Consider the following 24,976-nt stretch of genomic DNA (forward strand, 5'->3'; position numbering starts at 1 on the left):
GCAAGGAGATATACTTTAATTCCAAAAAGAAGCATATACAATGCTAAAATCCCAAGTTACATAAGGAATATGAATATCGTACAAGGATTTCTAGCAGGCAACTGAAGTGAGTCCTTTATAAAATACTATTTCCTTTTATGATCTCGGTCTCGATGGCTCCTGTCCCTGTCCTGGTCCCTATCCCGGCTCCTGTCCTGGCCCCTCCTATCCCTTTCCCGGCTCCTGTCCCTGTCCTGGCCCCTTTCCCGGCTTCTATCTCTTTCCCGGTCCCTTCTATCCCATTCCCGGCTGATGTCCCTGTCCTGGCCCCTATCCCTTTCCCGGCTCCTTTCCTGGCCCCTATCCCTTTCCCAGATCCTGGCCCTGTCCTGGCCCCTATCCCTTTCCGGGCTCCGGTCTACGCTCCTGCTCCTCCTTTCCTTGCTTCTTGCTTTATCTTTGCCTTTTTTACCATTATATTCCTTTTTCTCATAGTTATTTCTGCTCCTACTCCTGCTTCTACTCTTACTTCGTTGCCCATTGTTTCTTGGTTGTTCATTGCTGGAGATACTGCTGGATCTAGCTCTATAATTCCTGTGGCTTTTCTGGGACTTCTCAGTCTGTTTGACACTGCCATCAGTTTCACTAGTGTGATGAACTCTCCTTTCTTCCTGTGATGCCTTCTGGATACTTCTGTTGGAGTTACAGTCAGGATTCACTAGATCTTTCTTACTTTTTCTCCGTTCACTCATCATTTGCTCTGAAGAGTTGGGTTTTCTTGTCTTGTGTTTTTCATCAGAGTCATTGCTGCTTTGGTTGGATTCCTTAGCATGTTTCTCTTTTCTGCTCTCCTTCTTCTTGTGTCTGCGTTCAGCCTCACTCTCGGACTCACTGTCACTACTACTAGATGTGTCACTGGAGGAGCTGCTGCTTTTGTGCTTCTTATGCTTACTCTTGCTTTTCTTTTTCTGGGATCTTTTCTGTTTCTTTTCTTTCTTCTTTTTCTTCTTTTCCAGACGATCTAGCTTTCTATTTTAGAAAGAAATGGCAAAGATAACAAGAACAAAAGAAACATTTCTTATTACCCAATAATAGCACGTAGTAAAGTCTAGGAAATTTTATCCTAGACTTTTATTAGAATTACAACTTTAAATGTAAACATTCAATTATAACATGAGAATACAATGAAAATACATGATGCCAAGTGTCCTGTTTCATAGTGTAGTTTTTTCATAGTTTTTTTAACCTAAATCAAGTTTTTACCTCTTCCCATTCAACTGCCTTCATTTCTGTACAGTAACAGACTGTAGTAATATGTATATGATATTACTATGGGCAGTAAGCAAGTAGATAATCATGACTATTAGGTGGTTTACCAATTCATGAAAGAGGAAAAATTCTAGCAGAGGTATACATGTAAAAAGTAAGCGATGTGCAAGAGAGTGAATTCTCATGCCAATAGATTCCACTAATTCTGGCAACACCGAGTGAGATGGTCAGGCCTCTGTGACCAATCCATCCTGTTTCTCTCCACCATTTGGAAGAATAACATCGCCCATCAACCTTTGTAAATGACCATCAGTCAACTTAAAGTTGAATACCTCTTTGCGATCCAATCAGGTAAATTTGGATCTCCATGTAGCTATAATTATATACACACACACACTTAAAAATATGTAGTAGATGATATTCAGAAGCACTCAGATGTAACCATAAGTGAATTTTATTGATGTTCACAAAATCCCCAACAATATATATATATATACACACACACATATATATATATATATATATATACACACACACACACACCTACTAAATTGTCTGAAAGACAATGAACATGTATGACCAAATTTGTCTCAATATAAGAGAAGCCTAATGGAAATCCCTTATGTATCTAAAGCCTCCTTAGTATTACAGGCCAATTTCCCCCTAAAAAAAAAATATATACCTTGCTGAACATAGCTATTATTTCATTTAGAAACAGTATAAGGCATGGTACAAAATAGCTGTTTTTCTCTTTTGAAACCATGTGAAATTTTACCACGTATCTGTACTTAACATAATACTAGCATCCCTGCTGGAGATGAAAATGTATCCAAAGGGGAAAACTATACAACAACTCACAATCTAAATCCTATAATTCATTTTCTTCTCATTGTGGAATATTTTCCTTCAACGGACAATTCAATTACAGTATGCATTACAGCTGTACAAATACAAACCATGCTGTTAAGACAGAATTAGGTTTTTGAAAATAGAACAGTTTACGCCTTCATGGATTGGGTTTTATGTGCGGGGATATTCATTTCCATGAAACCACAAACGCTAAATATCTCAATATCGTTTTAAAACAAAACATGTATTCTGCTACAGTTGGTTCTACAATGTCCAACTGTTTATCAATGTGTTTACTGAGCCTATGGGCAGAATGGTTGGCACAGACCTCTCGAGAGTCAAGCAAGCACCTCATCTCAAAGATAATTCACACGAGTCTGTTGGCCAAATACACTGGGCTACATTGATTGATTTAAGCCAGATTGTAGTGCAATTTCTCAGTTTGTGGGAGCAATTACTTTGCAGAGTAAATTTGGGCAAAATCTAGGAAACAAAATCAAATTTTATTTCAGTGGTTGCACCCATTCATGGACTAAAAACCTTTTGAGATGACAAGGTCACACCAAAAAGCCCAAGGAGATTTTGTAAGGCTCGTGGTTATAACATTCACTGGCAATATCTGACACCCAGAGAGGCAGAGGATATTGTTGCACATTTTACTTTTTTTTGTTGTTTTTTTTAAATGGAAACATAAAATATATGTCAACATTCAACATAAACTCAATAAATAGAGATAGTGTTTAAAACATACAGTATACCCATTAAATGGATTCAGATGCATCATACTTGATGCTGTGTGTGTGCGTATGTGTGTATTTCTAAATAGCACATTTTTATTCAATTTGACCATTCTTTTGGTAGTACATTAAAATCATGTTGAATTTAAATTTGGTGGTAGATAGTAAAAATGAAACAGCAGCACTCTAGTAGTACAATGCAAATATCCAGTGTAATATGTTAGTTAAGCTGGCAAACTCCTAATCATTTAAATCTATTGATGGAGCGTTATGACAGTTTGAGTTTCTTTACCAGCATAGGTGCAAATGCCAAAACAACACTAGCCCTAAAAGCCAATTAAAAATAAACTTCTTTTACTCTAGTATGATCAAAGTCCCCAATCCCCTGCTACGCCTAATCCACTTGAGCAATTTTACACCTATGCTAGTAAACAGCATATACACCATGGGGTTTACCTCAGAAGCTTCTGTTTTTGCTTAGTTGTGAGAGATTTTAGAAATTCAACTTCCGGATCATCTTCCTCCTCTGCATCACTTACAACATAGACCTTGACAAAGAAGCAGGAGAACAAACACATAAGCAAGGGCTCTGACAAACAGACCAAATACAAAAAGACGGCTACCTGGGGTTATCATGTTGCACAAATGTACATTTCTTTTAGCAATAGGTTATGTCTTTAAGCTCTTTCAACTTTCAATTTAGAAGGGGCAGTATACCCCCTTCCCTTTTTCATATTTTAAATTAAGTTAGTTCAAAAGAAATTAGCAGTCCAATGAGAAGTCCTCTGTATAAACAAAACTCTTCCTTCTACCCCAGCTTTTGTTAGGCTGTGAGATAAAGAGCAGCTCATTATACAGAGGCTTCTCATGCTCACGTGTAAGCATTCCTCTTCACATTCTCCATTTCATAATCAACGGATATTGTCTAAGCTCCTGATACTCTTTTGCTACAACCGGACGACCTATATCAACAACCCCAATTGTGTTTTGGTTGTAGAAATTCAGAACTGTTCCAAGCCACCTATTACTGTCCAGGATGCAGGATGTGGTGTTAGGGTCTCTTACCTCATAAAAAGTGTGGGGTAACAGATTATATTTAAATGCATGGATAACCCTTTCATTTTTGGTGTAACTAGCCTGTTATGAAGTGTGAATTTGTCTACAGTTGCCCCATGTGATTATGTCCTTTCCTTAGACATCCATTCCAATAACAACATAGACATTATTCTATGTGAAGCATGGGCACTCTTCACTCCTGCAAATCAACCAAAGTCACAACCTAGACCAGTGATCCCCAACCAGTAGCTCGTGAGCAACATGTTGCTCTCCGACCCCTTGGCTGTTGCTCCCAGTGGCCTCAAAGCAGGTCATATTATTGGATTCCAGGCTTGGAGGCAAGTTTTGGTTGTATAAAAACCAGTTGTACTGCTATACAGAGCCTCAATGTAGGTTGACAATCCACATAGGGGCTACAAAATTGCCAATCACAGCCCTTATTTGGCACCCCAAGAACATTTTTCATGCTTGTGTTGCTCCCCAACTCCTTTTACATCTGAATGTTGCTCACAGGTTCAAAAGGTTGGGGATCCCTGACCTAGACAATGTAGCAAATATATAAGCGAATTTGGCTTACAGGAACTTTTATACATGACCTCAAGCATGAAGGAAGTGGTAACTTTATCAAATGTTTTACCACCAAACTTATATGGAAGTACCTGCTTCTAAACATTCTGTTACTAATTGTTGGCAGTTAACTGTATCACCAAGTCTTCAGTTATTCCCTATTGTGCAGCATAATGCATGGGGAAACCATTACAATAACAGAAAGACATGGATCCTGAATGTGGTGGGTAAGGAACACACTGTACCAAGTTTTATACCAGTGTCCTTTACAAACAGCTATAATATGTTTCGGTTTGTTCAGTACAGGGCTTTGTCTGCTTTCAAAGGCTCTTGACAAATCCATCACTGAAAGTGCCTGCGAATAGATTGCTTGGAGAAAAAGCTTTATAGAGTGGCCATCAGTAAGCGACGGCGTTACTCTCAGGTATGTTGTTGCTGTGGAGATGTCTGTCTTTTTTATTATGAATATTCAATTACAGCAATCTCTTGGTGCCAGGATGATGGGAATCTAATGTAGCCAGTTTTTATCCTGCACTATCGAGTCAATGTGGAGTACTGCCATCCCTGATTGTGTCCATCTAGAAACAAATTCCTTTCTATTCTTCCTATTCAGAGCCACTCCGGGACCAGCCAGCAGGTATCACAAAACCAACAATGTGCTGGGAGATGATGGTTATTACTCAGGTTTCACTCTTTGCTGCCTGGGGAACTGGTTCAATTTATGCAAAAAGGCACAGATGAAATGAACACAAAAAAAAAAAAAAAAAATCAGTAAATGGTTTCCTCTTTGATACTTCAGCAATATTGTGAAACACGCGACTTCATGAGCTATTTCAATGCCCTTTCTCTCGTTCCTACATATATGCATATTGCTGAATGCTAAGTAGCAATTTCCAGGCAATCAGATGCAGATTCATAGAGATTTTCAGCTTACCGATAAAAAGATCATTACCTGTGATGGATCATTTACGGTCAAGTTTCTCCCCAGCACATTTTGTTTCAGCGCAAACCCACTGCTTCTCATCTCCGCCATTAACTCCGAGGGGTGCATTGATGGCCCTGCGAACAGAAATCTCAGTCTGAACATATCATTGATATTTCCCTTTAGCTTTATCCCGGCTCCGCGGCAGGAACACGTTTGAAGCTTTGTTAAGTAAAATCACAGCTAAATCAAACTCAATAATCTTCTGCTGGGAAAAGCATCATATATGATTTTGTAAAACAGCAGCCGAGAGATTTGGAATACAAAATAATTGCATTTGTATTTAAGTGTTATGGGGGGGGGGCAGAATTCTTATGTTACAAATACGAAAAACAATATACTAGTATATTGCCAAACGGAATGCTTCTCATTATGGAACAATGCAGGAAAGGATCTGGGTATTATAATACATTAAGCTAAGGACCTCTCAGAGGCCACAAGCAAGAACAAAGCACCTATAAAGTAGAGCGACACTTCCAAGAAGCCATAAACTTTCATGTTCACAGCACAATGAAGTATCGTTTGCACTTAAATTCCAGCTACTACTAATGACCATTATTCCACTTAGTGACAGACGCCCAGGGATCGCTTAGCTTCTCAGCAAATGTAATATTTCTGCTATACAAAATTCCTGCAGAGACAGGCAGTATTAAAGGAGCAGAGACATTTGCTTCTTAGTGAAATAATTAGGATCCGTTTGAAAACCACAGACTCTGGCAACTTTACTTTGTGTAATGGGGTTTAAAAAAAAAAAAGAAAATACAAATGAAAGTCTGCAACTCTGCCGCTTAGTGCATGTGAAATACTTTCAACACGTTGTTGGTTAAATTATCAAAATAAAATAATTTCATTTTTTAAAATTTATACCATCTTGTCCAGGTAATAATGTTTCCGTTTCCGAACACCAAAAACAAAATTTGACCCAACAAATTACATCCTGTGCATATTTGTTAACAGCTCTGTTGTGTTCAGCCATCTTTTACCTGCCCAGTCTACTGAGTGCAATGGAACTTTAGAGAGCACTTATTTGGGAATAGTCCCCAAAAGCCATATCAGAAAACTACAGGTATTCATCTTGCTTTTTAGAAAACACTGCTGAATTTTTAAATGCGCACCAAGTAAAAAAACAAAAACATTTTCAATTCCTGATGTGAATGGCAATTTATAGAATGTGAAAATAATAACTAGTTTTGGGGGAAAAGGTCACTTTTTGTGCTTACATAGGGAGAGTATTTCCTGGTACCAGAGAGACAGTCTATACTCCTTTCCTAGAGTAACAAAACAAAAAAAGGGTCCTCTATGGCTTTAGTATAATTCACCCAAAATCAGAGCACATCTTATAGACAGCGTTTACATATATCACTAAGTAGATCGGGGCATGTGGATAGGGGTGACTTGACTAGAAAAGGAGCAAAGATTAAAATGCTACATGTACACCGAGCCTTAACATGTAGCACAGGGTAGTTTAGCTACAGCAGATAAACCACAGAACTGGTAAAACACTTGAGCACTTTAGAATACAGGAAAAAAAATATGCCTTTAGAAAAAAAAATATTACATGATTTAAAAAGTATATTTATATGAATACAATGTCTTTAAAAACCCTAACTTGTGATGACGGAGATCAGTGCTAACATAGTTGCATCTTCATTAGTTCATTTTGCCATCAGTTTAAATGGGAAAACTATTTATTTATTTTTTTTACACAAAAACATAACTTAAGCTTTTTGAAAAGAAAACATAATTTCAAGCAACTTTCCATATTTATTAATTGATGTATATTGCAGACTTCTCATGATTTTTAATGGTTTGGAACAGTTCCCTAATCCTAGCCCCCTGCTTTTCTGCTGATCTGACAGACTACTTTGCTGAGCTGGCTGACTACAGTTACTTTGTATCAAAAGCCAGCTGTCCTCAGCCTGCATCCTCCAAACCCCACAATTCACTGCACACGTGATTTCAATAAGGAACAGAACATCATAGTGCAATGCATTGTGGGTTATGTAGTTCCTGCATGCTGTCTGTAAACTGTGGAGAAGTTGTTACAATTTGTAGTAAACGGCATTTATGAATATGTTTTGAAGAAACAGGTAACGGTGATGGGTATATTAGGGGTTTCTGTGTTATGTGGGCCTCTTTATCAAATTTTGGTTTGGAAGCCAGAGTTTGCCTTTAAGTTTAGGAGACACTACTAGGGTTTCAGAATTAGGTTATAAGTCCCCTCTCAGTGCTAAATATGTATTTAAAAGAACAATTTCACCCTTTTATCAGACTCCCTTATTGTTAGCAGCTGATTAAAACGGTTCATTTTAGGTTACTTTTTCTACCCCTTGTTTCCAGGGATAGAGCTTATGAATAAAACATTATTTAATGCAGTACTAAATAGCAATGATGGACCACTGATGATGACACAAATAGCAATGGACTAAAATTCATACACAGCACAGTATAGAAACTGTTAGGGACAAAGGTCTGCTAAAAGGTATGGCATATCTTGCAGAGGATACAGCTTTCCCCATGGCAACAAATCAATTATACTCATGAAGATGATCCACCATGAACAGCAGGGATCAGAGATTGCATGTGGGTCACTGACCTTAGCAATATCTGGGTCAATGCTCTTTGCAATACCCATCTCAATTTCTACTCTGTGGCTGTGACATCTGTTTTGTCATTATTGCCTGGAGATTTCCTCCAGCCTTAGCTATGCTGCTGACCTCTATCATACAGACAGGAACAACAACAAAAAAAAACAACCCACTACATATAAGTTCTTGCTGTCCAACATGACGTGAATTTAGCTTTCTCTGATGTCTGAACTTCTCTATGGCCAAACTGCCATGCAGTGTTTCCCAGTGAACCCTTTTCATCATAGAATATCTATGGATTTTTGTTTCTATAAGGATTCAAGGTAGGCTTCATCACGAGGGACTCTGCAGCAACTCTTCTTACTGTTAGGTCAGGACCTTAGCAACGTCGAGATGTATTTTTAGACTCAACCTATTGTGATCATACTGTTCACTTCTACAGTCTGTGTAATCAAAAGAAGCAGTTTGTTCAGACCTGTATTAAAACAAAATGAACCTGCAGGGAAAGCTCAGGATACACACGCTTCAAGGTTACTGATGCTCCTCTCAAGAACACAAGGGTATACAAAGCTTTAACAGGACACTGATCCAAAAGTGTTGGAAAGACAACTGTATATAAATAAATTGTAAATTAAACTATAAACAACTTTCTAAAAGTGGTATTCTAAAAGACGTACAAACCCTGCACCAGTATTCAGCTCTGGTTTCATTGAACAACAAGTACCTTTGTGGTAAAATACAGGTCTTGTAACCCATAGAAACCTTAACTGTCCTAGAAATGTCTGAAAAATAAATGCACACATGCAGAGAGGGGAGCACTGCTGAATAAGCAGCCACTGAATAATAACCTTAATCTATGTGTAAGGTACTGACATTTGTTTGAGGTTTGCCAACCATGAGGTGTATCTACTGTATACATAGGGGCAGATTTATCAAAGGTCGAGGTGAATTTTCGAATGAAAAAATTTTCGAATTTCGAGCTATTTTTTGTGTACTTCGACTAGGAAATAGTCCAAATTCGATTTGAATTTGAAAAAAAATTTGAATATCGAAATTAATCATGTACTGTCTCTTTAAAAATTCGACCAACCATTCGCCATCTAAAACCTGCCGAATTGCTGTTTTAGCCTATGGGGGACCTCCTAGAACCCATTTGGAGTCAATTGGGGGACTTTGGAAAAAAAACTGACCTATTCGACCCAAAAAAAACAACTTAATTTCGGTTGGTCTTTTTGAATTTCGAAGTTTTTTCAATTTGAAATTCGACCCTTGATAAATATGCCCCATAAAATAAGAGATTTCTCACGTGCAACAGCATCTGTGCTGCACTCAATGCTAGTCTAGGGGGATGTGTTGAAAATTCACCTGAAAGTTTGGGGACCTCTACCACAGACAGCAAGAGATTGGCTCTATATAACAGATAGGTGTGCTTTCCTTGCAGTCTGTCTGCCATATGTCAGGGGGAGTCCATAATCTCTTATTCTTAATTATATGCACACAGAGAAAGACCAGTGCACATAGAAAACCCTCACCATAATACTTTAATTTGTTTAAAGGGGAACAAAATATAGACACTATTATGAATACTATTCCACCTTTAATCTTTAAGAGCTAGGTTTAATCCTTGATATAACTTATGTGACCCCATTTTTCTGCCTGCTAAATACTTTTTGGAAAGGCAATATTAAACACAATGTTTCCTGCTATATCTATTTTACAACTAAATACCATAAAATTATGACGGTGTTCCACAAAATTGGTATACAACTTCAAATATTTTTGTGACCCCCACCCGCCACTTTTTAAACCATTCCCCCATCTTGTAGATTGCTTAGACTGGTTCGCTCTTCTGCATTGTATTTAGTAACTGAACTACTAGGGGCATACCCTGGACACATTAATGGGTGCAGAAGAGAGAGAGAAAACACACTGTTTTGTACACTGGCATGTTTGCATGCATTTTTGCAACCCAGCACTGCAACCACTAATGGCAGAATCGGCCCACATAGTACTGACTGCTCAATACAGAAAGTCTATGCATAAGGTATATTGTTTTGGTGGCAATATAGTAGATTTTAAGATTTAAAACATGATGCTTATATACACGTAAAAGTAACTAATTGCATCTTCTAACTAATTACACTTCCTCTGGCACGCTTAAAAAAACCAAAAAACAAACAGTCTGTTCATCAAAATCTATGATTTCACGAAAAACGAATTGAGGGTTGGTCTGAATATGTATATTATAACACAATGACTGGTCTGAAACAATAACATAAAAGATTAACAATTTAAAAAATGTACAATGAATTCAGTAAATGATGTCACGGTATATGGTGCTTACCTGATCCATCAGTGGTGACTGAGCTGGCATTGATACCAGAGAGACCAAACAAAGGGCATTCTCGATCGGTGTTGACATGTCCCCATTTGTGACATTTTATACACCGCACATTTCGAACCTGTGATAGGTTTAGAGAAGAAAGATGTCACAGGACTGCATCATGGGAAGAGTACCTCAGCAATGTACTAATACAAGAAAAATATGCCCTAACTGTGCCTCTGCTGCATAACATTGTCCAAGGACTGGTGTTATTGAAGGAACCTCTATACAATCAGCTTCACAAAATCAAAACAAGTGAACAGAAGTTAATCACACACATATAATAATTGCATATTTTTGTTACAGCATAGTTGACACTACTGCCTCTTAGCACAAGAGTCAAAGACAGGGTTGATGCTGTACTTTCAATGATCACAGCCAACCTTCTAAATTGTGATTAGCTAGCTGCAGGAGAGGAAGGAGCAGACCTGCTTCTATGGGTACCAATATATTTTGGCAGCCCTCTTGTTATACCCACAAAAACTGTTCACACTATATATAACGGAAAGAAAATGCTGGTGAATCTGATCTGAGTGTGCAACCTTTCTTATGTGCGGTACCAGTACTGTTATTGTAGCATTATATTAAAAGTCATGGACAATTTGGACACTAAATGAATCAGTCATTTAGAATTACTGTATGCTTGCCAGTATAAATCACTTTATTCTGTGAAATTGTTGAAGGCATTGAGAAAACACTGCATGTGCAATGTTTTGGGGACACTCCCCTTTGTCAAGCATGATGCTTGACAAAGGGGAATGTCCCTGAAACGATGCATATTGCATTAATAAAACTGCAAGGGCTTGCCCTGCTAAAGCACGTCTTGTGTGCCAGTGAATTTATTTGTATCCTGTAAGCGAGGTGGCCGACTCCATTGGGCACCAAGAGAAGTTACCTGGGTATGTAAGGTGTGTGGTTTTCTCCAACCTTGTTTGGAAAACACTGCATGTCATTTGCATAGTGAAACAAAGTAGTTTCCCCCAATCTCCCTCAATACACTATATTGTTCATGTTTGTTGGATGAATGCCCTGTAAAATTCTGCATTTTAACATGGCTGCAGGTGGGCGCTACATTATATCAAGGGAATTTATCTCTGTAGTAGCAGCAATAAGCCAGTTCTCACTAACGTTCATTTAAAAAAAAAAAAAAGTCGAAATAAGCCACAGCAAAAATATCCCAAGTCCCTTGGGAAGCCATTTTTTAGAAAGGGCCAGATATTGTACATGAATGAAAGTTTTGAAAAGTCTTATGACACAGAGAGTAATTAGCACATTAAGTAAGCAAAGACTATCATTTGCAATTCATAGGTTATAAAGATCAGTACTGTCTAAACGTTTCTTCTATAGTGGGCCTATTAGACTGCATACTACATGTTTTTCTGGCCATATTACATCAAAATGATCATCTGCTGAATATACACAGGTATTCTTCCTCTATCACTTTGCTGCTGTACCTTAGTTTCCTAGGTGGCTTGGCTGGACATCATTCCTACAATCATGTAGAAATGATAAAGCAGAATAGGCTTTACTTCCATATAGTTTTCCTGCACTTTGTCTCTTATTTAAAGGGATGTAAACCCCCAAAAAATGAATTCTTATTCAGAGTACTGAGAACTTTGTTAGTTTATAAACACACATAACTTTTAATGAAAATATTACTACAATATCCACCACTTAAAATCAAGCAATTCACCACCCTCCAACTGCTTTTTGTGTGGTATGGGACACAGCCCCTAAAACAATTAAAAATTGTTTTTATTAGTGGATCCGTGTCCCATTACAGTATGCAAATTGAATTAAAGTCCCATGGGCATAACGCCCTCTTATACAGATGCCATCAAACTCCCTTTCTCAATTGACAGTTATGTTTAAACTGCCTGTCTATGTTGGGACTGGTGGGGCTAATCCCACAGACACATCCACCTATGCAGCCCTACGCATCTAACTGCACATGCGGTTTTGGGATATCTCTGTGGAATTAGCCCTACCAGTCCAAACGTTTTGTTTGTGTATGCGGGTGTGAAACAGCCTCATCTATAAAGTGGTTTCGGAAGATATACAGCAAGTATTGTTTTTAAAGAGTTATACACTGCCAGGCAGGATTCAGATCAACAGCTTGTTGAAGGCCCAATGAGTCAGCGACTCTAGCTGTCGATGCACTTTCTAAGCACTTTTCATGTACTTCCTGGATTCAGTTAACTTTTGGGTTGTTGACTTTCAATTGAGCTAAAAAGACAGCAATTAGCAGTCTAAATATTTAAATATCTCAAAATAGAAAGTTACTAAACATGGCAAAACTGCTCAGAGAACACCTGTTTACATCAATTCATGTTTTTGGGCTCAAATCCCCTTTAAGTGACAGACTGTCTTGTGCAATGGACGTAGCACTACAGGAGTTTAGGAATTCCTGAAACGTTGAATTGACTAAAGTCAGTCTGTGGCTTAATGGATTCCTCATCGAAATGATCATGCAGTACACCACAGTATAGAGTCCACAGTCAAAAATCACAAATTGGTTCACCTGCCTACCACTAATTTCAAGAAATGCATGAACTGCAATTTGCCAATTGTAACTGCCACGAGTGCAGTCTATATTGTTTTTTATGTTTAGCTATTTAACTGTGTGAATGTGAAGTCAACTTAAAAAAAAAAAAAAAAAAAAGCAACAAATGATATAAAAACAATATAAATTTTACATACCTGAATGCCAAAAGGCTGATCTCTGATATTCATGTCATCCTTAGCATACCTAAAATAAAACAGCCATAACTGTTCAAGGCAAACATTCCATGCTACTGAATTATGTTCTATGTCACTGGTTCTCAATCTTATCTATTAAATACACCACTTTTTCATGATGTCCTAATATAGACACAGCAAAGTACCATTAAATTGAAAAGTAACACAGTGTATGCTCACTAACCCCCTGGAAATGTTTTGGAAAACTGGTGTTTTGTTTACAATCAGTGTTTAAAAGCAAACATAGCCTTTCTAGTTGCATTTGAAAATATATTTTATTATTGCCTTTTGCCAGTGACAGGATTGGAGCTGTCCGTATTACATGATCAAAAACACTAGTCATTGCTTTGATCATAAATTTGCAACTAAAACCCCGTTTTTTGTTTTTTTTAAAGTATATGCACTTGCATATATACTAAATTACTAGTGAAACAGGGCACCATTCTATGTGCATTGAACTAACGCCTCTCTTTTGTATGTTTGTAGTTAACTTGACCAGATCAGTCGCACTTCCACTATACTTGTGTATGGAGTATAGTCTTGGAGTGCTCCCACAACACCCTTTTTGTATATTTTTGTACTTTAGCAGAGTTGCGCTGTAGGATGAATGTCCAAACTTCCACGTGGTTGTAGCACCCTTACATGTCCCTTTAAAGGAGTTGCTCACCTTCCAAAACTTTGTCAGGTCAGTTTTTTCAGATTGTTGACCGGAAATAGAGTTTTTTCAATTACTTTCAATGTTTTATTTTTGACCATTTTTTTTTACATTTAAATTTAAAGATTAATGTTCCCGCCCCTGGTGTTTTAGTCTGTCCACTCAGTAATTCAGACCTAGTAATCCAGATTCTGAACTGTTAGAATTTGTGACATCAGCCTATACATTTCTCAGCATCATCTGTGGAAAATTAGCAGCTATTTTATCAATTATAACACATATAAAGTAATTGAAATAGGTAGAAATAGAAAATAAAATGTAATTGAATTAATATTTATTTTTGGGAACAATCTGAAAACAACTGAACTGAACAAGTGTTGGAAGATGAACAACCCCTTTAATGGTGGTTGTATGCCTTTAAAAATGGGTGGTGGTCTGGGCAATTTCTCTCTCTTAAAAGCTGCAAGTGGGGAAGAATTAAAGTTATGAAACCAATGGTTATGTTCTTGGCAGTCTCTCTCCTTAAAAATCTAATGGTAGGGAAGGATTAAGCCCTGAGAGACAGCCCCTTGGTCAGGAGACACTTATCACAAGAAATGCTACCATGCAGGAAGGTGCCATCTTACGAAAAATGACCAGAGGTAAATAGTTAGGATTACCATATGGGGTTTACCATTACGTGTTATGGTAACTTGTCAATTTTATGATTGTAACTAAACCCCCCTTGTTTTTCAAAGTATACTCCCTTGAACAGATGCTAAATTACTACAGGAGGCCAGAGAATGTGCATTGATCAATCCCCTCTATCTTGTATGTTTATCATTAAATTATGTGCCACAAAGCACACAACTGTGTTTTACTTTCCTCTGTCAAGCACTACCAACCAACAAGAGCTTTCAGGCTTCATTTAATTCTGCAAATTTCAAAAAAAATATCTACCACCCCATTAACAATCAGCCAAGTTGTGATTATTTATATTTAATAAAGAGAAAGCATAGATTGGAGTGCACACAGAATATCTCACAGGATTCCTTTCTCTTTGATTTGTATTGCCTGGTTGCTCTAAATTGAGTGAGACAGGTAGCAGTGCAGGCATGAACTATTTATGGTCTGAATCAGTCAGCTTCAGCAATATTCATGTAATGGTAATTATCAGGGAATATTTGTAGGGAACTTACTTTTCTCTAGGTGCTGTTTTCTGCCACTCAAATTTGTACTCTGTTGTTTCTCCCTCTTGCTAGAAAAGAAACACAAAACAAAAAAAAAAAAATCGCATTAAGTTAGTTGTTTTCAATTTCTTAGGTGGTTTCATTCTTTTCATTAATGTGTGTTCTTTATCACAAGCCAAGTTGTATTTCATGGTGCCTTATAACTGGCTCATTACCATGTTATTCTATGATTTAGCAATTTGGCCACACATGCCGATTGGCTGATTGTACTAGTTCACAACAGAAGTCTGGACCTTTGCATTTCCAGATCACCCACAATTTAATTTAAAACAATTAAAATAAATGTTAACAATGTTGCCAAGGCAGCTTTTGTCTTGTGATTGGCATCCTCTGATGACAACCACACTATGAGCTACCCACTCCCTTTTTGAAAAGAAAAAAACACCCTGTTTAGCTCTAAGATTGTGTGGGTGAGAAAAATGGATTGCTCTCTGCTGGCAGGGACGAGTCTCCAAGATGTTGCTACTCTGATAATTCTGATGAATTTGTGTCTGGCTGTGGTAATGTGAATGGAAGCAACCTAAATGGCTGCTTAGATGCACCTGAAACTTTCCACAGACATTTGGTTCATAAGCATGCTTTCCTCTGCTTAATCACCTAGAGAGAGAGAGAGAGAACAATGCCCACGTATGCCCTTAGTAAGAAATATAAACCCTTATGGCAGGTACGGACAAAATTGACTGCAGGGACTGCCATTATTAGGAAATGATGCCAAGTACACGTGAGCCTGTAGCTTTAAGTAATTATGTGCTCCGGACAACATTTCTGATGTAAAATTTGTTTTAAATTGTTTGGCTACTCTCAATATGTTCAACATGGTTTGCTGTAGAAATTCAGTTACCTCTTTTATTTCTTCATTGATGATCCAAGGAGGAAAAAAAAAAAGAAATTACTGCAAATTGGACAATCACAGATACACAGAAAAAAATGCTAGCATTAAAGTTAGAGTATAAAAGAATATAAACTACACATTTATAATGGTACAACTGGACACATTTAGGAGGATGATAAATAGTGTTATGGTGATACAGCTGTATACAGGATTACTGAATGAAGAATCAGTACCCTTAGGGTTAGCAGCAAGAAAACATTTCTCTTACATAAAACTGATCATAGCAATGCTCTTAAAGGAATATGCACTGTAGCAGTAAAAAAGAAAATTCTAGTAATCAAAAACAAGGTACACATATTTGTTGTTTGCTATGAAGAATACAATCTACATTTAAAGTGCTCTACTCTTTAACCCCTTGCCTGTCAGTGGCTCATGTATCTTGCCAAGAATCATAAGGACAAACAATCCAGACCTTTTGTTTAGGGACAAACATAATTGTACTATGTAAACATGCATCTTATTTTATAAATGAGCACAAAATATCTATTTTAGTTTTTCAAAATAAGGTTAATATATGTGTATATGTTTATGTGTGTATACATACAATCAATCTGTTCTTGGAAGGAATTTAGGGTATGAAAAACAAAACTTAAAAATGAAATAATTTATAGATTAGAGATTAAATTCATTTTTAAACCATGGGGCAACTTATCCTGCACAAGGAGAGTTCATTATATTAATATTTATCAGTATTCATATTAGTGAGAACGACAATGATTGCTTTGGTAAGGTAACATCATCCACAGATGGTAATAAAAAATGCCCATTATCAGGCCCAATTATCAGGGAAAAAGTGTAATGCTTGTTTTGAACTATGCATCTCTTAGGCAGGGTTTTACAGAAAAGGGATTGTTTTTAACATTTTCATTGGGTTATTATTCTGTAATGTTTAAATACCCTTTTCAGCTCCTGGTGGTGCTTCATACATGAAATTAAGCCCATTCTTCACTCGTTCATCCCCTAGAAGCACTCTGCAAAGATAATAAGTCAAATGAAATACTTCAGACATATTTTAAGTGTATAATAGTTTTATGCTAACCCTTTTTCAAAATTGTTGCTTTGATATCTGACCAATAAGCAGTAATTAGAAGAAACTACATTTGAAGAGCCAAGGTACAAGCCAAGTAACTGTGATGCACGACACAGTCCCCTGCTCATGTCTAATATGCTGCTGACTGCGCAACAAATGCCAGTAAAGAAAATACACAAACAGAACAACCATCACTCATTGCTCGGCTCACTTTTACAGTGTACTTTTAATTCCAAATGAACTGTAACGAAAAAAACCTGTGTAGTGCCTGTTGGCTGCCATGTTAAAAGGGACTTGTCACCCAAAAAAATATTCTGAATCATATTTAATCACATCAAGCAAAATAACTATATAAATTATAATTACACTATATATATTATTTGAATCTTGTTTCCTTCGGTATGAGAATTCAGAATTATAGCAAGCATTGATTTAAAGTTAAGAAATTAAAAAAAAAAAAAAATTGTCTCATATGGCGATATATATATATATATATATATATATATATATATATATATATATATATATATATATATATATATATATAGATATATAGATATATAGATATATATAGTGTCAAAACACCCTGTGTGCTATAGCCCTACTTACACTTCAAATAATACATTTTAACAAACAAGATAAAATAGTAACTGATATTCTAATGAACATTAATCATTTTCAGTGTTTACTGCTATTTTTGGTTACAGGCCATAGGAAAATACCTTGAGCCAGTATATGTTACCAGTACTGCTACACTAACCTTCCTAGTGAATGTTTATTTCTTCATAGCTAGTCTACAGATGAACGGTACTGACCTGTTGTTGTAGGAATCTTGCTCTTTCACATATTGTTGCATTAAATCATCTTGTTTTTTCTTTTCATAAGAAATCTTTTGTTCTGCCATCCATACCTAAAACATGGGTGAGGGGAGAAATGAGAAATCATTTATACACAAAAATGTTGCTATGACTAGAAAAGCAAAAGTGATAAGGTCAAATATGACATTTACTCAGGGTTCAGCAACAGGTCATTCAACTGCAATAGCTATTCTACTATGTACAGTTCTACTATGTATCCGTTATCCAAAAAGCTCCAAATTACGGGATGGCCTGTAGACTCCATGCTAATCAAATAATCTACATTTTTAAATTGATACCAAAATACAGAGCAATTCAATTGAAATATACATTCTTCAATGGCATCTCCAATTAGAATAAATAGGTAAAAGTCTGCTCCTAACATGACACTAGCAACTTTGCAAGACTGTAAGCAGGTCTGACCAGAGATTCAAAATAGGCCCTGGAATTTCTAGTACACAGAGGCCCAAAACAGCCCCAGTCAGCACAATAAATAGTGACTGTTGATGGCAACTTACAGCAGCCCCCAATTGTTATTCTGGACCTGACTGGAAGAATCCATAGTAAAAAATTACATGCACAAAATCAAGTTTGCACTTTTAATTCCATTTACTGAAAAATAATAATGTGGAAACAGTATAGCTTACTCCAAACAAACATTCCAGAATTTCCACCGCGAGATGGTTTAACACTCACACACTTTTACATAATCCCATGGCATTGGTCTCTTGAATGCATGATGGGTATCGCCATAAAGCTGTATTTTTTTTATCTATCTTTTTAGCAGCTGGCTTCTGCTACATGGTTTCAAAAGTCATAGAAACGATGGAAAGGGAGAGATCAATACTACTGTATTAAATGGATAGTCCAAAGACTATGCGGAGTTTAGGATAGATACACACAATTACTGAATAGCGGTAACATTAGGTGGGTAAACCAGGGACTCTGCAACTGTTCCATTTCCTGACTCTAGATGTCATACCCACACAAAGATCCCTTTAAAAAAATAGCAATAACACCACAACATTAAATGGTTTATTTGCATTGCATCTGTTCACCCACAAGCTGCAGATAAAATATGATGTAGCAGCAAGAGTTCAACACTTTCCATCAATGCTGATCTGAAGCAGCAACAGATTTTAATGCTATGCTAGTTTTGCACACAGGCAGGTTTCAGAGCAGAAATGAACAGTGGAATGTTTTCAGAACAAAATCCACCCGTGTATGTAGTGAGAGGTGCATCCCAGTGATTGGCTTCACCCGTTGCTACACAGTGTTATGTATAAAGACCAAACTAGCAAGATTTTTTTTTTTTTTTAAAGGACCAGTAACCAAATTTTTAAAAAAAAAATAAGTTAGTTTAAAGCGAAATAAAAACACCAAGACAAATTAAACTTTAAAATAGCGAAGCCTGTATTAAGAAATAACCTACAGAAACTCCACTTCCTGTCCTCTTCAGAAAAGGCGATGACAATCCATAGTGCGGCGCTCGATTTCTTCTTCCATGTACATGTGTTCATGTACCGTAAGGGACTGCCACAGAGGAAGGCGATGTCGGTGGGCTCCCCATTAGCTTCCACAGAAGGCAGCCAAAGAAATCAAGAAACTTTCCCTACACGCTGCTCCCACCGGACTCCTCACTGCTCCTGCCCCAGTAACTAGCCCACAGTGCACATGCACCATTAGGACAGAGCTATGGGGCTCTGGGCTACAGCTCCAGCCAACAGCAGCACCATGGTTCTCCGTTCTCAGCTGCAGTCGCAGTGGCTGCCGCTTCATCCGGTGTCCTAGGGGCACTGGGATCCCTGGTGAAATCTGAACCCAGTGTCGGTCCCCCAGTGAGTAGTATATATCTTCTCCGATATAGTACATCCAATGTACCTGCCAGGGCCAAGAACTGCTGTTTTGTACCTGTGAGAGATTGATGTGTGCATTGAGTGGGGGCACAGGCTGAATTGCATGGGTATTGAGCTGCTGTCATTGGATCGAAGTGTGCCAAAGACGCTCCGCTGTTCATCTCTTTTTTGTGCTCGATGTAGATGATCCGCATACTTCAGTCTTTCCAAGAATGCAGCGGCGACAGCAGCAACTAGCAATTGCGCAAGGCAATGCTAGTTGGTGCGCAAATAAGATAACAGGGCGCTGTGAAGCAGAGAAGCAACATGTACACTGCCGCCGCCGCAGCTGCCGGATCCCTGACTTCCCCCCCGGTAGGCAAGTACATGCTGATCATCTCCCGCAAATCTCCGGAACAGGTTGGTTGGTTGTGGGAACCTCCTCCACTCACTGGGGGACCGACACTGGGTTCGGATTTCACCAGGGATCCCAGTGCCCCTAGGGCACCGGGTGAAGCGGCGGAGGCAGCCACTGCAACCGAGAACGGAGAACCCTGATGCTGCCGTTGGCTGGAGCCCAGAGCACCATAGCTGTCGTAACAGTGCATGTGCACTGTGGGCTAGTTACTGGGGCAGGAGCAGTGAGGAGTCCGGTGGGAGCAGTGTGTAGGGAAAGTTTCTTGATTTCTGTGGCCGCCTTCTGTGGAAACTAATGGAGAGCCCGTCGACATAGCCTTCCTCTGTGGCAGTCCCTTACGGTACATGAACACACACGCTGTCAGTACAATGTGGAAGAAGAAATCGAGCACCGCACAATGGATTGTCGTCGCCCTGTTGCCTTTTCTGAAGAGGACAGGAAGTGGAGTTTCTGTAAGTTATTTCTTATTATTTCTTATTTCTAAACTAACACATTTTTTAAAAAATTGTTTTTATGTTACTGGTCCTTTAACAGTACATACAAACAGGTCTGGACTGAGAATCAAAGACAACCCCCTGTCCCTTTTGTTGTGCCTAGCACATTCATGTTTTTTCCATACCATTGGTCTCATCATTTATCCCACTCATAAAACCACACTGACCTTTTTTATATTGGACTTGGACGCAGGATGAAAATCCTTTTTGCACATGAAGTTGGCGAAGGACTTCCCCATTGTTGCCGGTGGATTCCAGGCAGCGCCCCAGACACCAGCTACAAAATCACCCCAAACTACCCCTACTCTGCCAGCTCACAGGCAGCCCAATACAACAACAACAACCCTTTCGTAGATACACAACTTCCTTTCTGTTCCAGAACCCGGAAAAAGCGTCACATGTTGTGCGTCGTACAATTGCAAAATTACCACTTCCTGTTAACTTGGTTCTCCCAGATATGACACGTGATGATAAAAAAAATATAAGGTTACTTCCGAATGTTTCATTTATCGTTGAGGTTTATGCATTACTAGGATCTTGCTATAACTACATTGTTTGGCTGTGGCAAAAGGTTAAAAAACAATGCAGCCAAAATTTGTCTGCACGGGGAACGCCTCTCGAGAGCTCCACGATTGGTTGGCGGTAGCAATTTTTGCCAACCAAAACATGGCAGCTGTGACGTACTTCTGTATGCTTTAATACTTGTCAGGCCGAAGAAATTGGTATATTTGTGATTTGCATTGACTTGTGATTTGCATTGACTTGTGTGCATGGCCTATAGTAGGAGCTGGTAATTATTGTAGCAGTAAACGTGGTTTGAGAGAGGGGCCTAGTCCCACTATACCAGGGCTGCGCATAAACAGGTGCTTGAGATAGTGATAGATTTGCAGGTGTCTGTGTTGTACTTTACTCTTATAGATCCATAGGAATCATTGTAATCGCACCAGTATTAACCAGGAAACAGGATACTTTAAAATATTGTCGTTTTTTTAATCCTTAACCGCATATAGTCTTGAAATGAGAGATTAACCCGAAAGCACAATTTTGCTCTATGAAAGATTCTAATTCTCAGCAAATTTCCAATGTACTTTTCATTTTCAATGGATTTGAAGTTATTTGTAAATGTAACTGCAACTTTGCGTCCCTTTCTGTTCCCTGGTGTCTCTGACTTTAGGAACAGTGTAGCAGAATCCTGCTGATGAACAGCTACATTGTTTCAAGATAAGAAAGCAGCAGTGCAGGCAGGGACTGCAATATACAGTACTGCTTTTAATGGAGAAGAAAAGTAATTTTAACTTGGAGGTGCCAAAAGTTAGACACCCCCCAAGTGGTTATATTTACTGACACCCTGGGCCGGTGCGACTATCAGCAGAAAACTGCACCGACCTGGGGTTCTGCCAGTGACCACCATGGAGCTATTTTCTTTGCTTCTTTGGTCTTCAAATTTCCCAGGGCAGACGGATGCGCAGATAACTTTAAAAGCACTGGCTTTTTAAATGAATATATGTTGGAAAATTGCTTAATGTTACATTTCCTTTTATTAGGCAACATGTTATTTTATGGTTGCTTCCCCTTTAAATAATAAGAATAATTGCTTGCCTCCTAAGGGAAAAGGGTGCCCCATGTATACACCTGTAAGTGGGATGGGAAGCGCTGTATACAATATAAGTTCATTTTGAATAGATCACATCCCAGAGGTTAGTAAGATTTTGCTAGAAGCAATGTGCTGCCCCTGTATTTGATGCTTTAGAGTAAATACTATTATTGCCTCATTAAAGGACCACTTTGTGGCTTAATTTTCACCTGCTCATGTTGCAGCAAAATCCTATTGTATTACAGCTGCGTTTCTATGTAGGATAATGTCACAGACTTATTGGCCAGAGCAGAGCATGTGTCTCAAAAGCAAACCAGTTCCTGCAGCAGTAGTGCCATACAATAAGCGCTTGTTTGTGCTGCTGGGGCACATGGTAGGGGAAGCACTTAAAACTACACTGAAGATTTTGAGGGTCAGATTTTATCTGATCTTGCCATGCAACACCACACAATAGCATGAGATTTGTAGGATACTATGAAATCTTATCCCCCTATAACTAGGGTTGCCACCTGGCCGGTATTTTACCGGCCTGGCCGGTAAAAATGATGGTTGATCCTAATGTTATTAATAGGGAAAAAAGATAAATATATAGGAAGGCCGGTATTTTTTTCTGGAAAAGGTGGCAACCCTACCTATAACTAGAATGTAAAGTTGGATCAGATAAAGACAGTTGGTGTAGTTTGTTTCAATGAAAAAAAGTCAGACATCAGATTTTGTCTCGGATGAAGGCACAACATGCAGAGTTCTCCTCTGACAGTGTTGCGCTAGATCAAATATACATCAAATCAAATATACATACGAACATCCTACTTGTAGGATGCGTTTTGTCGATCCGACACCACCTACAAAATATTAGCAATTAGCTTAGAACAGCCTACTACAAGTTAGAAAATAAAAGCAAATAACTTGTTGCCATTGGTAACTTCACTGGGGTAATTTAGCATCGGTCTTCATAAATCAGCTCATAACGTGTAATAGAAGACCTAGAAAGGTTATGCACGCTGAATGTGCTGTCATAAACTGAGATGGGCTAAACTTACCCGTTTCACCGATCTGCGTACCAGTGAAAATTCACCAAAATGCATTGAAGTCAATGGGCGACAGTTTTTTTGACATGTGACAAATATATATTTTGACGCGCAACATTGGAGTCTATGGGCGTCATGGTACTATAGAACATATTTATAAGCGCTGCGAAATATGTTGACGCTCTAAAAATACGTCAATAATTAATGTTAGAAGGAATTTAAAACACAAAGCAAGATAATAATCAAGATGCTTATATAAATTGCTATGTTGCATTTTGGTCCCTTTTAGATATCACGTGTAGATATGAGTGTACTGTTTACCAGATGCATGTATTAAGGTATGTTACATTTCATACATAGTGTCTATCAGTGAGTGAGATTAAGGTTCACCACAGTTGCTAATCTCAGTATTCACTTGTATAGCGTTTTCATGGGCATATTTTTCAGTGATGATAGAGAGGACACGGATGAAATGATGTATAGCCTCTTTGCCAACACCAGGTGGCACTGTGTGACAATGTTTTCGTTTTAGAGAAAACAAGCAAAAGATTCAATGGAACTGCACACACAAAATTATGCAGGCAGGGAATTTACTCCTTTTACATCAGTGCACTGGTGGTCATAATAAAAGTTCACCTCCTGTATAATTTGTGTGTGTGGCTCTTTTAAAACTTTTGCTTCCATTCTGTGCCTACCATTTAAGGAGTTTATACTATTATGTCTTTCTTGGGATTTATATAGTGCAAAAACATTTCCATTGTGCTTTACTGAGATTAAATATCATTTACTGCCCCAGCGGAGCTATCACATTCACACACACTATAGTCAGTTTTATCTGGAGACAATTAACCTGCCTGTATGTTTTTGGAGTGTGGAAGGAAATTGTAATACCTGTAGGAAACTCACACAAACACAGGGGGAACATACATGATCCTGGCAGATAAGTGTCCTGGCTGGAATTAGTATCCCAGTGCTGCAAGGCAGCAGTGTGACCAACGTAGCCACTGTGCTGCCCATTATTTTTGCAAGAGTATTACGTGGGCAGAGGTTTTATACTGAGAGTTGCAGTTTTACACAGGCATTCATAAATGAGCCTACTTAACTGTTATGTCTCCTTTAACCATATTACTTATGTTTGTAGATCTTTCTGAGTCACTATGGAACCTTGCTCATGTGACACATTTGTTGCCCTTCCTCCTGCAACTGTTGGCAACAGAATTATCTTTGGGAAGAATTCCGATCGACCCGATGACGAAGTGCAAGAAATTGTTTACTTTCCAGGAAAATGTTATGAGGCTGGGGAGAAATTAGAGGTAGGAAAATATACTCTTATTTTTGATCAGAAAAATGTAGGGATGCGCTGAATCCACTATTTTGGATTCAGCCGAACCCCCGAATCCTTTGCGAAAGACGTGTCCGAATACCGAACCCAATCTGAATCCTTATTTACATATACAAATTAGGGGTGGGAAAGGGAAAACATTTTTTACTTCCTTGTTTTGTGACAAAAAGTCACGCGATTTCCCTCCCCGCCTCTAATGGTTCCGCCGGGCAGAAGGATTCGGCCGAATCTGAATCCTGCTGAAAAAAGCCGAACCCTGAACCGAATCCAGGATTCGGTGCATCCCTAGAAAAATGTAGAGTCAAGTATATGATGATGCCATTTAAAAAATGTCTGTGCAACCCTTGGGCAGTCTGGACTGGGGACCATAAAAGTGCATTGGAGGACTACATCTGTACATTTAGACTTGAGTAGTATATGTGTTGCCATTCTGCTTAAGAGATGGGATAACCG

The 24,976-nt window shown here is 38.3% G+C and overlaps 2 protein-coding genes across 8 annotated transcripts in view; one reads left to right on the forward strand and one right to left on the reverse strand.

Moving 5' to 3' along the window:
• cir1.L (corepressor interacting with RBPJ, 1 L homeolog) lies at positions 1–20,936 on the reverse strand. The gene is made up of 10 exons (XM_018235923.2): positions 20,727–20,936; positions 17,771–17,865; positions 16,823–16,896; positions 15,875–15,885; positions 14,983–15,041; positions 13,111–13,159; positions 10,372–10,489; positions 5,410–5,516; positions 3,291–3,382; positions 1–1,008 (listed from the first exon to the last, which is right to left on the reverse strand). Exons 1-10 carry the CDS (start codon positions 20,796–20,798, stop codon positions 126–128), a joined length of 1,560 nt encoding a protein of 519 aa, XP_018091412.1. The 5' UTR covers positions 20,799–20,936; the 3' UTR covers positions 1–125.
• The window catches only part of scrn3.L (secernin 3 L homeolog), a 13,650-nt gene continuing 9,170 nt past the window's right edge, over positions 20,497–24,976 (forward strand). Inside the window, exons 1-3 of one of the 7 annotated variants that reach the window (XM_018233915.2) lie at positions 21,188–21,281; positions 23,471–23,519; positions 24,323–24,494. In XM_018233915.2, the coding sequence (XP_018089404.1) occupies positions 24,339–24,494 (156 nt within the window). In that variant the 5' untranslated portion in view covers positions 21,188–21,281; positions 23,471–23,519; positions 24,323–24,338. The other 6 variants (XM_041576873.1, XM_018233913.2, XM_018233911.2 and 3 more) reach the window with 6 other exon arrangements.

The sequence above is a fragment of the Xenopus laevis genome, chromosome 9_10L (genome assembly GCF_017654675.1).
Source record: "Xenopus laevis strain J_2021 chromosome 9_10L, Xenopus_laevis_v10.1, whole genome shotgun sequence".
NCBI lineage: Eukaryota > Metazoa > Chordata > Amphibia > Anura > Pipidae > Xenopus > Xenopus laevis.